This window comes from Vicugna pacos, chromosome 15 (genome assembly GCF_048564905.1).
Source record: "Vicugna pacos chromosome 15, VicPac4, whole genome shotgun sequence".
NCBI lineage: Eukaryota > Metazoa > Chordata > Mammalia > Artiodactyla > Camelidae > Vicugna > Vicugna pacos.
Window position 1 is genome coordinate 24,361,743 of NC_133001.1, and position 14,462 is coordinate 24,376,204.

A 14,462-nucleotide genomic window follows, 5' to 3' on the forward strand; every position below is an offset into this window, starting at 1 on the left:
CATGACGCATGGCATGCACCCTCGGTGTGGGAATGCTGGGGACGCCTCGCCCACTCATCCCGACGTCATCACGGAGCAGTTGTGTTTTCCTTTGGTTCTCCCCGTTTTCTTTCCTTTCCTTTCTGAACTGTACTGTCCCCCCTGCATGTGCACATCCGCGTGTGCCGCTTCCACTGGTTGTGTTGCCTCCCCTCCCCTCTGGCATGGACTCAGGCACTTGCATGCTGGACAGCTGCTGCTCAGTAGTGCAAATAGTGACGTTGCTGGAAAGAGCTTGCGCCTTTTCTGTTAACAAGGTGCACGTTGTGACTAGTTGATAACAGACGACTAAACTTTACTAATATGTACACCAGCAAAACTAACCTAGGAGGCATTTTACTAACACCATTTTTGTGTCTGCTGAATAACTTTTGAGTTGCAGTAGGGACGATGCTGACACGAGTACAATAATCAGTTAACTCTCTAACTAGCTTAGATCTCTTAGGGCTAGTTGAATAGAATCCAAGAATAAACCTCAAACAGACATGAAAATGGGTTCCGCCATAGGTCTAAAAATAAAAACCAAACGAACAGAAAAAAAAAAGCGAAAAGCAAAATGAAAAAACAAAACAAAACAAAACACAAACAGGCATATCCCAGGATTACGGTATCTAGGTCTGAGTATAGCGTGTCCTTTCCCTGTGCTTTGTTATCTAGGTGACAATATCAGTGGATGGGATTCTTACCACAACGGGCTACACGCAAGAAGATTATACCATGCTGGGGTCTGATGACTTTTTCTATGTTGGAGGCAGTCCCAGCACAGCAGACCTGCCAGGGTCACCAGTCAGTAACAACTTTATGGGCTGTCTCAAAGAGGTAAATATCACCGTCACCAGAATCATTCTTAACGCATGATCTCATCATTTCAGATCCGGACAGAAAGCATCTTTGCTGAAGACCTGATGTTTGTAGAGTCAAAGGGCACAACCTTAAATTCAGGATTGGGGGGATGGGGGCAGCTCATAGAACATTATGAGGGAATTAAGTTTTTCTTCTCTATAGTCTGTAAGTAATTCACAATTAAGATTTGCATGGGCAGTTGTGTATTGGCTATAAAAGAAAGTCAAACACAAAGGAATACTGGGTCTAGAGTTAAGCCTTGTTCATTTCTTCTCAAATGCCTCAAGTGTTATATATACAGTGGTGACTCATTTGAGCATTACAGGAATAAAGAAGAAAAAATTAGGCTACAAGAGAGACCAAATGAAACAAAACAAAATGAATCTGTAAGATGAAATAATTTTGCTCCCGTATTTTAAATATGTTCTGAAGGAATTAGCACTGTTTCATTTGTGATCTGATGAGCTTACTTGATATTTACCTGACTGAAACTAGCAGGCTGAAAGATACCATCAATTTCATCCCTCATTCTCAGGTGTTATTGTGGGTTGTAACTTTTGATAGGATTGGAACTTGTTGGGTTATGAGGAGAAAAAGATCAGGAAGTCCTTGGATGTCAACTTGTGTGAATATTTTTTTCCATAAAAGCTGCCTGTTTTCATTCAGGCACAACCCAATTTCATTTAGCTGCTAGAACCAGAAGTTCCTGTTGCATGATATGGCTGTAGTTTAATGGTGTAGACCTCTGAAATGTAAAATTTGATTCCTGTAAATTTATAAATGACTAGCCATAGGTGCTGCTGGTAAGCAGTGATACACCTTGGTTTATTTAAAAAAAAAATTCTAATCACAGAAACTTGATTCACGTAAGCATCCATGAAAACCAGTCACTGCTTGAATTATCCTTACCTGTTTTTCATGTCTGTGAACATGTTGGATGTTACATAGCCCAGGATGTGGATGCACATAGAGGAGTCCTAAGAGAGAGATTTGAAAAAGCTGTATTTTTAACATATACAAGGAGATGCAGTTTGAAAAGTCCAAATCTAACCATGCTTAGCGGTGGGAGGGATTGATTGCCTCCCAGAGAACAACTTTTACTTTTTACAAATATGTTGTATAACCCACAACTGTGGTAAGCTCTGTGAGCATAATAAAATATTAATAATAATAATTATTATTGTACTACCAATAGGCATTTTCTGAGCTCTTATTTTGTGCCTGATGCTACCCTAAGAGCTTTACAGGGATCTCCACAGTATAGGTAATAATTACCTACACTTTTCAGGCCAGGAAACTAAGGTTCAGAGAAGGTAAGTTTCTTGAGCAAGGTCTCACAGCTAACAAATGTTAAAGCCTAGAGCCTGACCAAAGAAGTCTGATTTCAGAGTCTTGTGTGCTCTAAGCCCCCATATCATACAGTGTCCCAGTAGAAATGTTTGTTAGAAGATTGGGTAAACCCTCAAGTTTGTTACAAACTAAAACAACTTTTAGAAATGTATAATTGACTGTGATGAATGAGGTACTAATTGTATGGCACAGTTACACCCATCTGAGTTCAAAAGAGAGTGGAATGAGTGAGAGATTGAGTAGATAAGGAAAATACACAGAAGAGTAAGAGTGTGAGAGACTTGAGGGATAATTATGACTTGGACTGTTGGTGGGTAGAGAATGCGTTTCAGGTTGGGGAGAAATATGGTGAAAAAACATAATTAGATATCACAGTATGCTGCCTAAAACCGCCTTCTGGTGATGGGAACTGGGGCAGAGGCAGAATCACACCCCCAGCCATCCACACCGTTTCCTCGCTTTCACTATGAGTAGGTCACCCCGCCATCAGCCTCTGGGCCCTGCTCTGTCTATAATCGTGCCAAGGACTAGAAAAAGGAAAGGGAATCCAAGGATCTCTAGCAGAATCTGGAATCTAGCTAAAGAGCCCTTTAGGGTGTCCTGTAAAAACGTGAGAGTCTCTACAGCGAACACCCAAGTTCAGCTGAGCCTCATTGTCTTCTGACAGTTCAGTCTGGGTGAGGCAGCGTTTTGTGTGTGAAGCTTGGGTGGATTGCCTTCATCTAAAATTACTGTTTCGGATCGAACTGTACTTCAGATTAACATCCTTAATATTTAAGTGTTAATGCATTTTAGAACTCATCTCTTTTTTTTTAAAGTATCATTGGCTTATAGCATTATATTAATTTCAGGTACAACATAGTGATTCAGTATTTCTGCAGATTATATTCCATTGTAAGTTATTACGAGATAATGGCTATAACTCACTGTGCTGTGCAGTATGTCCTTGTTGCTGATCTATTTTATATGTATCTTTTAAATTGGTCTTCCAGCCACAGAAACCACTAAAGCTAAAACAAGTCAGCTGGTACTCCATGTGACATCTAATTGGCAGCTACCGAGTCAAAACAATGAGGCTTCACTCATACTGTTGTCTCTAGAGGCTTGGGATAGATACCACTGCTCTTCCTGGCGGGGCATTTCCTACATCACTCTCTTCCACAGCCTGGGGCACGTGGCAGTGTCTTCTTGACGTGTAATCCCTCACATTTTATTTCCTCCTGACACAGTAGGGGGTAGAAGGATAAGGGCACAGTCAGCGTGTAAATCAAAACACACTTCACTTGGAGAGCTTTGGGATGGTTCATAGTTTCTGTCCATGTCTGAATTACAATCTATTTAGAATGCCCTGCTCTTCCTACTCCTGAAAAGGAATTGTGACAAAGTATCATAGATGTTGAGTTAAATCACCTTATTTCAGATAGGTGAGCTTTGTCGAGTTGCTGGAAAGAGAGGGGCATCCCCCTGTTCGTTTTCACCACCTCTCTCTTTAGCCCGTGTGAGCTTTCCTTAACTGTGTCTTGGACTTTCTGCTCTATAGCATGTGGTATAAAATCTTAACTGTGATTTCATTTATGGCTCATAACGTTCTTATTTTCAGTCTAGGATGTAATCCCTCTTAGGATGATCAGTCCTGGGGGAAATACTACTAACACTATGTCTGAAGTCATAGAAGAAATTTTGGGGTGTTAGAACTGGAGGAATCCTGGAAGTCATTCTCCAAATCCAACCTCTTTATTTTGGAAATGGGGAAACAGACCTTAAAAAGTTATTTGTCCCAACCAAGAGCAATGAAAGGGTAACAATATTAGAGGACAGAATATTGTCAGATGAATTATAATATTTGAATGGCTGGCTCTGTTCCGTTGTAAAACAGTGGCACTCAAGATACAAAAATAGGGATGGCTTACCACTCTCATTAATTCACATCTTTATTCTTTAAAGATTAAAGTAAAAAAAAAATGCTCCACATAATGAAACAACCCATAATCTACTGTAGCAGTTAGTAGTTAGGGCTTTCCTTGTATGGAATTTGAAAAAGCTCTTTTGAAATGAGACTTGATTTGCATATAAAGCAACCAGCTCTCATTGAGAAATTTATTTATTTTAGTGATGATCAAATTTTGAAGTAAAATTATTTCAACACAATTTGGCCAAACCTAACCCAAACTTCATATAATACTTTGTTCAAACTGAGAGAGAGCTTTCAACTGCCAAGAATTTATGATAAGGGGATCAAAGTAGTTTTTTAAAAATTATATTTTCATCATTAATAAATACATAAATAAAACCTTTGGAGAAATGTTCGAGGTCACTGAAAATGACTTTTGAGGATATAAATTTGAGAAAGGTTAAAGGAAAAATTGTAAATAATAGATTACTATCATGTATAGCCCACATCTATGAAATTCCTAGAGGTTAATAGGTCTTTAAAAATATGCTTTTTCAATCTGATTTTTACAAAAGCAATACTAGTCATTCTCAGGCACAAACATTTGTTTATATTCTTTTCATTTTTTATACCATTCACTAAAACCTGAAATATATGTTGTTGATAAGAATTAATGATCATTTAAAATTAGACTTAATTTTCCTAACAAGCAGTTTTTGAGTGACTGTGACAACAGGAGAGAGAATTAGAGGTTGCCATAGAAAGTTCAGCCATGGTGTCCAAGTGAGATGCTCGGAGTCTGTCTGAGGACACCTGCAGCCCTGTCCATTCACCTTAGACTGCTTGGAAAGCATTTTTCTATATAAAAGTATCACAGTTGATTCCTAAGGTGCTCATTAGAGGTTTTTGTCTTGTTTGTTTAATAATCAAAGATAATGGAAAACTCACTAATACGTTCTTCCATCCCAATGTTTTGACCATGAGGGCTTCTGTAGTAAATGACTTAGAAGGAAGGGTCATGCTGCCCCCTCATTAATCTTGCCTCAGGATCTGCTTCTGCTATTATGCATTTCTTCGTCTCTTTGTGCCTCCAAAGTGCTTTGAAACACCTGTTTCCCTCCTGCAGAGTGAAGATTATTCAACAGAGCTTGTTAGTAGGGGAATGAAACTGAGGAGGGAGGAAAGAATTGTTTTTGATAAAAGGACCTCGAATGCTGTATTTGAAGTTTGTCTTTAGCCTTGTGTACTTGCTGGAGGTTTTACAAAGAGTTGTGCGAGTAGAGACACTGCATTTGCGAGGAAATTTAGAATTCTACCACTAAATGCTTGGGATGAGCCTAAGGATTGATTCTGGAAAAAATAAGTAAGTGCAATGCTAGGGGGAATTAAATCCCTCCTGAAATTTTGTCAACCTAATTAGATCAGCACAGCCTTTAATTACACTGAGAAACTTTTAGCACTAAAAATTTGGAAGATGCTGTGAGGTGGATGAGGTTCAGAAAATATTCTCTTATGTAAGCATTTTCACCCACCGTGAAAAAATAGTTGATTCCTACACGTTATCAGTGTGGTCCCCTCTGCCATTTGCGGGGGTGGTATTGCTGTAATTCCCACAACGTACCAGTATCAGCACTGGGGAAAGAGGTGCAATATTTTCTTCATGCAATTACGCTTCAATTCCTATTTTTCTTCTTTGGACAAAAGAGGACTCTAGAGGACTCTGAAGGCCTCACAATTTATCCCCTCTATGGTAGAACCAGTCCATTAGATGTGGGTTCTCATGTGTCCTGTTCTGTCTTATTTCTCTCATTACTCAGAGGGTAGAGTGCCTGTCATTTACATGAAAGAACAAAAATCCATGGCATAATTTGCATGTCAAGTTATTTTTCCAATTTTGAAACAAAAAGCTTTATGACCTGTTGGAGAAATTGGACCTGGAGGGAACTTTGGAGGATAAGGAGATCTTCACTGATGTCTATAAATCATGCAATTTGGGAAGAGGGAGGTCTTCTTTAGTTGGGAGGATCTCCTCATAGGGTCTGCAAAGTCATGATTAAACACAGTTCTCCCAGGTTTTCATTTTTTCCAGACTCTTCCTTGTCAGGGTACCTGATGCCCATAGATAGTGTCTGTCTTTCCTCTCCTATTACATTGTCACAGTCTATATATGGGTCGGTGACATTTTATAATGCATTTACGTTAACCTTTCCACATGCGTCATTCATTCTTTTGGGAAAAGGATTGCTTTTTGCATTCCCATCTCACTTCTTCCTAAACATTTTCCATACAGATCCCCATATTTTGTCTCACCATATTGTTATATACTAAAGATGATAGATTCTACCTTAATTATCTTTATTTAAAAGAAGTCCTCAATTTCACGAACCATTTTAAGATAGATTTTGCTAATGCCGCCAAAATAATAGACTGTACAGAAGTACAGAGGGATTCCTGTAACATGGGGATTCACACCTTGGCTCTGGGCTGTTTTCCTAGTGGCCAGGTCTTGGTTAAGTGACTCGTTAAGATCGCTTAGTTTAGCCCAGCTGAAGAGGAGGCAAATTGACTTACAGTGTTTTGGGCAAAAGTTCTGGTCTAGGAAGAAAATAAATTTTCTCCACTTGATTTAAAACACAGGAGATGGCAGTTTGCTTTTAAAAATTTAACGAGAAAGCAAGGTGGAGTTTGTGGGAATGTCAAAGAATTTGACAAATTCTCATGTGCCATTAACCTGATTTATTATAAGCCCTGCCTAATTTCTTTCAGATCTTGGAAATACAGAAATGTGCTTCGACTCTTTTGCTGTAATAAATTGTCAGCACTAAAATGCAAACAGAGGTCAATTACCCTTGCCTCTTTTCATTTTCACGGCAGCAGGCCACAGCTTCTTTTAACTCTTTTAACTTCTTTTAACCCCTTTCCTTTTTGAGGATGTCTTCCCAAGAACCCGTGTGAAGATAATAGTAATAATAATGATATCTTCATTATGCAAATGAGGCCTCTGAAATCTCAGCAGAACACATGTCTGAGTGGTGAGGTTGCACCCTGACCTTGATTTTGCATCCATAAGTTGGATACTTCTCCTAGTTAAAGCACATTGTCTGAATGAGCTCATCCCAACATACTCCATGATATAAACTCTGTGGTACCTAATTGTGGTGAGGATTATACTAGGCACTATAAAAAGGGATGGTAAAAGTCAGAGCTATTGCTACAACGATAAGGGAGCTGATATATATTCCAGAGTAGTGATATTATATTAAGCATTTTCTATTCCTCATGTAATATCGCAACATCCAGTGATGTTACCCAATAGTCTTGTGCCTAGGGGCATCAGCAGTACAGCAAACAGTTTACTCTTAAAAAATAAATTAATGTAACTGTACGAAACCATTTGATATTAGTACTTCAAACATAGCAGCCAGGGAGACATGGGAGGAGAGAAGCAATTTTTATACGTGACACGGCATTTTGTCTTTGGTACTGCTTTTATTGTTAAATTGCATAGGGGGGTACACTTATCATTTTCTTCCAGTCCTTTATATGTTCAAAAGTAACTCTCTGAGCATGACAGAAATTACACACTAGTACTATCCCTGTTTGACAAATGAGGACCTGGGGACAGCAGAAGTTAAGTAACTGACCTAAAGAATTTGTCACGATCGGAACCTTAACTAATCGGACCACAGAATCCTTTTATTTAACCGCTATTCTGTGTTGCTTCCTTTACTCGTAATCTTGCTTCTTTTTTTCTAATCTCAATATTTTTATTAAGGTCTAATGAAATGAAGTGAACTTTTCAGGAACCTTGAAGAGAAAGAAAACACAAAATTGCAGCCTAGATCACTAGGATGCTGGAGAAGGGGGTGTCTAAGTGGGAGAAGAGAGGGGGGTGCAGGGAGTATTTCTCTGGTGCCCAGTTATACCTGAGCTTCCAGTGGGAATTTTTGCTTCCACTCTTCAAACTGGTATGGACTTAAACTTCTCACCTCTCTAAGTCTTCATACCCTTCCTCCTCTAAGTGTGTAAATAAGATAATAATGCCTGTCATAAATTCTGTACACTGCAGCCAACCATATGCCATCCAATGGGTTGCGCACACACACACACACACAAACCCCCCCCACACACATTTGGAAGTACTTTTTAGAGTCCTATAAAGTATTGACTTCATGGATTGCTACAAGTAAGCTTGCTTCTTTGCAATGTAGCCCTGGGGACAAGGGAAATAAGCAATTGGGGCAGAAACCAGGCTTTTTGCCATAGACACTCCTTTTGTAGATTGGGTTCAGGGAGTCCCATCTGCTCAGGTCCCTGAGGAAGTGGAACTCGACTCTTTCGTCTACAAAGCATCTGGTGAGTCCTTGTCTGGAATTCAGCTTTTTGAACGTAGCAACCTCCCTTCCAGGGGAGCCACAGATTTTTATTTCTCATCATTTTCAGCAGATGCCCCATAGCCTGGAACTGTATCAGCAGTTGGCATAATGCACTGTAGTGCTTTCAAATATCAGGCTAGCATAGCCTGGCTTGGTAGGGGGTCCAGTGACATTTTAATTCTGAGGAATTGATGCATTTTATAGAATATAGTATTTTCTAGCTCAGCAGAAAGCAATAATGAATAATGTCTAAGACTAAAACATTTCTTCTTAACTTCAGCATCCACTAGTGTATCTTGTTTAAATTGTTCCATTCACTTATGTATGTGTGTGTGCATTCAATGAGCCAGCATTAATCAATACCTACTGTGTGCTAGACTCTGTACTAGACAATGGGGACACACAGATAAATAAGACAACACACTTAGGAATCTGGGAAGGAGAACCTGACAAGGAGACAGAAAATTACAATACAAGTTCCTTAAATAAGGTATGGAAAATTGCTCTAAAAATACAGCAGAAGATGTGACTAATTCTGCCAGAGGAAATTTGTAATGCTTTCAAAGAGAAGGTGACAAGGTAATCTGAGTTATCCTCTCCGTCTCTCTTTGCTCAGCTCTATAATGGGCAGGATGTTATATGGGATTGAAGCACAATGAATTCGTTCTGCTCTCAGAATTGGAAAAGAATAGGAAAGATAAAAAGACATAAAGGATTAGAAAACACACTTCAAAGAAAAAGAAAAGTAAAAGCTCCATATAAATGCAAGCTTGTACTTTAGCAAGTTTGAGCCATATTTTAAAAATCTGATATCCACCCAAAATAAAGTGACTATTTCGGTTTTCATCTTAATTTCTATTATGAGATGATATACTCTTGTCTTAGTTCTTTGGATCAAGTGCTGTGTTTGGAAGAAAATTATTCCTGTGCATGGTAATTGGTCTGTCTTTTTCAGGAGAATCATCATGATTGAAACATGCTTAAAACAAATTAATTACTTTAAAATGAAAATAATTCTGTTATCATTCATTCAGAAGCATGTGATTTTAAATAATAGGAAAATTAGATTTTTATCTTTGTTGAGCAAATATTCTGCACACAGAAAAGTTGGTGACTGTGAGTGTTCAGTTTAGTTTCATGTGTATTACATGACTATGAACTATGTACCAGGGTCTGTGTGAAGTAACAGGCTATAAGATAATTAGATTGACATAGGTCAACTAAACAAGGTCATGATAAATGAATTGTCCATCAAACATGTATTTGTTTGAGCCTAAGTTTCTAAATATGAATCGAATGGGGATGAGAGTAACCGGTTATATATTGGCATTTCATGAAATTAGTTAAAGGGAGTGGCTTTAGAATCAGATAGACCTGGGTTCCAATCCTGGTTTCCCAGACTTGGTAGCTGTGTGACCTGAGAAGAGTAATTTAATATTTTTGTGCTTTATTTTCCTTCCCTCTAAAGGAGTAAGTGAAACTATGTAATTGAAGCAGTCATGGTGCCTGTGATACTGTAATATTTCAGTAAATGGTGAGTGTTAACTATAGTTAGATTGCAGGTAGGAATGGGACCTATAACATTGCTAGTTCATGGACATATGACCTGTGTAGTCACCCAGGGCCCTACACTTGGAAGGACCCTGCTCTTGGGTTAATATCTTCCTGTTGCCATCTTGAAATTCTTAATAACTTTGGAACAAAGGAGTCCCTCATTTACACTTTTGCATTGGACCCTGCAAAGTGTAAGGATTGTCCTGATTGCAGACGAGTTTATGAGATTTTGTACACATTATCTCATTTTAGAAGTCATTTCATTTAACTTAGGTCCTATGAGCTTTGTGAGGAAATTGAATTGACTTGGAGATCACAAATTATTTATAATATCATCAAGGCCACATCACTCATACGTGAAAGAATCCAGAAGAAAGCCTCCGTTTATTGGCTCTAGCCAGTGTGCTTGCCTCTTTTGTTCTCCTGAATTATAATAGCCACCTTCCAATGTATCAAAAATTAGTAAAGATGACTGAGAAGGTCAGAATTTTTAGGAAAGCACTGGTATGTTTTTAATAATTAGGAAATCACTTAATTTTTATAGTTCAAATACAAAGATTGTTTTATTTTTTAAGGATAGTATCATCATCGGATTTCACGTAACATTATTTTTCAGACACAATCACTGTATTTCCTGCTTGCATTTGCCACTTGTAGATAAATCAGAGTCTCGTACGTGAGACTTAAATCTTTAAATGAGTAAATTGACCTTATTTGTTAATATTTTCTTCCCCATGTCCCTTAGACTAAAAGGTACGAACACCAATGATTGAATTCAATCCTTTATTAACATTACCATTAGCTATTTTTGAATAATTATCTGATTTATCATGCATCGATCAACACATTTATGTAAAATTACACAGAATTTATATAGAACAATTTCTAAACAATAGCATGTGAGTGAAAGCTGTAGTTTTTAGGTAGTTTAGAAGGAAACAAAGCCCAGCAACAACCCCTAGCCCATTTAGGGATTTACTGTTTGAGGCGTGGTCTGTGAACCGTCAGTGTCATCTGGGAGCTTGTTAGATGGAAAACCTCATGCTCATCCCCAGATCTGCTAAATTAGAATCTACATTTTAATAAGATCCCCAGATGATTTCATATGCAAATCAAAGTTTGAAAAATCAGTGAACTAGAGCACCTCAACAACCACATTCTATTGACATCATTGACTACAAGATGCGCGATCATGTTACGATTGGCATTAAGCACTGCCAGTTCATCTAGGCTAGAATGCACCTCAACTGCAACAGCCGGTCTGTATTTCAGACATCGAAATATAGAACAGTGTACAGCTTAGTAGCGCAGTAGTGACTCTGAGACTTACAGTCAGAGCCTCAGCATCTCAAAGTGCCAAAGAGCCTGCAGAAACTCTCCCAGGCTCAGTTCCTCCCAGGCCCCTGCCTGGGCTCGGCCTTTTCCCAGCGGTGGACGTCAGGTTTTTTGCATCCGATTATACTGAGGGCAGATAAACCACCAGGAAGCATGCAAGGCCAATCCTCCAACAGTCTAAATTTAGAGGCAAATACAGTCTTGGGACGAGTTGTACTTACTAACTAAGCAATAAGCTTTTGCTTCGGAAATAGTTGGAACTAAGCCCATGACTATTAAAGTAAAGCATCTGTGTGTTTTAATAACAATTTTAAACTAGGTCTCTTAACCTTTATTTGATTTTTAGAGTACTGCTTTCATAGCAAAATTTGTTAACTTGCAGAAGTGCTGAAAATCACTGTGTGCAGGTTTACTTGAGTTAATTATAATTTTTTCATGGTGATATTCTTATGCTGAGTTTTCCATATACTCTCTGCATTTTTTTAGGCCGTGGTTTATTCAGGATTATTTTACTTTACCACAATTTGCTAACTTAAACAGATTTCTATGTATTTATTTACATTTTAACAACTTTGTAACATAATGGGTTATGCCCTAAAGGAAGTAAACTCTTCTTTGGATATAAATTAGACAGTTGGGGATTTGAGGCATTAAGGAACCGTTCAGGGAAATGCTGCTTCTGCACTATGAATTTTAATAAGAGCCCCCTAGAGGCAGCAAAGAAGTACGGCACCTCTCTAAACTGAAGCACACAGCCTGGAATTTTCTTGGTGATTAAATGAACACAGAGATGCCTTTAACTGACATAAATGGGAAAACCATTAACCCCAGGAGGGGTGCGAAGTGTATGCTTATGTAATGTTTATAAAAAGATAGCCTTGCCCGAAGTAAAGTGGCTGCAGACTTTGCCATGGGAGAAGAAAGTATCACAGACCTGCTCAAAAGTTCGCCAGGACACCAGGATTTTATGGCATTTTACCTTTCCCCGCTATCTTCTTCCAAGTTCAATTTGTAATTAGTGGCTATTCTTGAAAATATTTTCAAACTAAACTTCTTTTGCTTTATTAGATTAGAATAATACTGAGAATGCCACCGCCTACCTCCATCCACCACCCAGGGAAATGCAGCCTTTTTTCACTTCATCCAACTTTGCCTGCACTTGTAATAAACTCTTTCTTTCTGTCCTGGAAATACACATAACACAGGAAGCAATTAAATTTGAAGTTGGTTACCCAGAAGTATAGTTTACATACTAGGAAAGGTTTTAATATTTGTATTAGTTTTCTTTTAAGTACTGTAGTACTTATAATTGAGTAACGATCCTTCAAAATGTGTTCATTTATTCACCAAGCCCTCAGTGAGTGCCAGCTATGTCTCCTGCATGGAGGAGATGTTGGATTTACAAACAGGGATGATTTGCATTGCCTTGGCTAGATTCTGAAGACACATAAGCATACAAATGAACCCTAATGCTTTCAATTCAACAACAACAAAAATGTATTAAATGATCTCCATGAAATGAGACTGTGCTAGATGCTAAGTAAGGATAGAAAAAGAATCAGACTTGGTACAGAAGAAACAAACACAGAAGTCATTAGGTCCCCTTGCTCTGCTTTTCCACCTCACCTTGGGCTTATCTCTGTCACAGTACTCATTGCTACTGTAATTGTACCAGTGTTTGATCATCTAGGGCTTCTCAAGAAGATTAAGCCCTAATACCCTAAGAGCTCCATTGTACATAATAGTGCTGGTTATGTGTCATCCTTGAGAGAATTGAGAAAACGGTTACTCAAATAATTTTCTGTGTTCTGTGGTTCAGGTGAGGACTGTGGTTGAGACAAGCTGGGAGATGACTTTCTTGGTGGCAGGGACTGTCACTTTATTGCTTTAGTGCTAGAACCTGGGGCATAGTTGGTGCTCTGGAACCCCTAAGTAGATGATTATAACTGCACTCAAGTGAGGTAAGTTGTGTAACAAAGATGTGGGCTGCATTCTAAGGCAATGCAGTGTATGAAGCGTGGTCAAGAAGTGTCAGAAAAAAAAAAAAAGTCTTTCCCAAGGAGATAATATTTGAGCTTAGTGTTGAAAGAACGGTAGTGTATCTCCATGTTTACAAGACATGAGATACAAAGTTGAAACGGAGGAAGAGTTGGAGAAAAGGCATGGTTGTAAAAGAGTAACAACCATGTTTGGGGAATGCCTGGCATCAGGCATTGTGGCCAGGGAACGTATGTATGGAAGAGAGGTGAACAATGATGCCGGATGAATACTGGAGGAAGTGACGTAGACAATGGATAAAATGATGACAGGCTATGGCTGCTCCAGTGGTTGAAAGTTTTGTGTGTAAGAATCACCTGAGAGTTCATTAAACTGCAGATCCCTGTCCCCACAGCTTCTGATTTAGCAATGGACCTGCATTTTTAACAGAAATTTAAGGTTATACAGATGCCAATGATGCAAGGACTTTAACAGAGACTACTATTTTGTTACAGGGTGCCATGGATACTTCTAGAAAAGTCTGTAATAGGGCTAGGATTTAATATGAATGATCAAAAGACCCTAAGCCTCCAGATTAAAAAAAAAAATCCTGAAACAGATCAAGGGAGTGATGTTAGAGGGGAATAACCAAGAGTCCAGAGGTACATCAAAGGTAGATTCAGGTGACTTGATGAGTTTTGGAGAAGAAAGAATCAAAAATACCAACCCAAGACAAGTCTATATATTTCTACCAAAACAAAGCAATCAAACCAGATAGTTTTCTTCTGAGTTCAAAGGAGGGAGGAACAAGAGCAGGGGAAGCGAGAAGGAAGGAAAAAAACTGGCTTCCTGGAATGCGGTTTTTGATCACTTGGACTGCAGGACTCTGGAAGTTGGCCAGCCCGCGTGAAGCATGACCCAGTGAATTTCACGTAACCGGGTTTTTCATCTGTCAAGTGGGGGGATTAAGCTTTGTGTGCTTTAAAGTCCGTTCCTACAATAAGGTTTAAGTTCTGAACCAAAGCCCTTCCTGGGGTGGTGGTTGCAAACACAGATAAGCATTTTTCACGTAAAGCTATCTGAAAGTCCTATTCTCA

General features: G+C 38.7%; 1 protein-coding gene across 3 annotated transcripts in view; it reads left to right on the top strand.

The window, feature by feature from the left end:
• Positions 1–14,462, top strand: part of NRXN1 (neurexin 1) — a 1,026,070-nt gene that overhangs the window by 384,614 nt on the left and 626,994 nt on the right. For all 3 annotated transcript variants that reach the window (XM_031675605.2, XM_031675618.2, XM_031675619.2), the window contains one exon: positions 697–858. In XM_031675605.2, the coding sequence (XP_031531465.1) occupies positions 697–858 (162 nt within the window). The remainder of the gene's footprint in view (positions 1–696; positions 859–14,462) is intronic.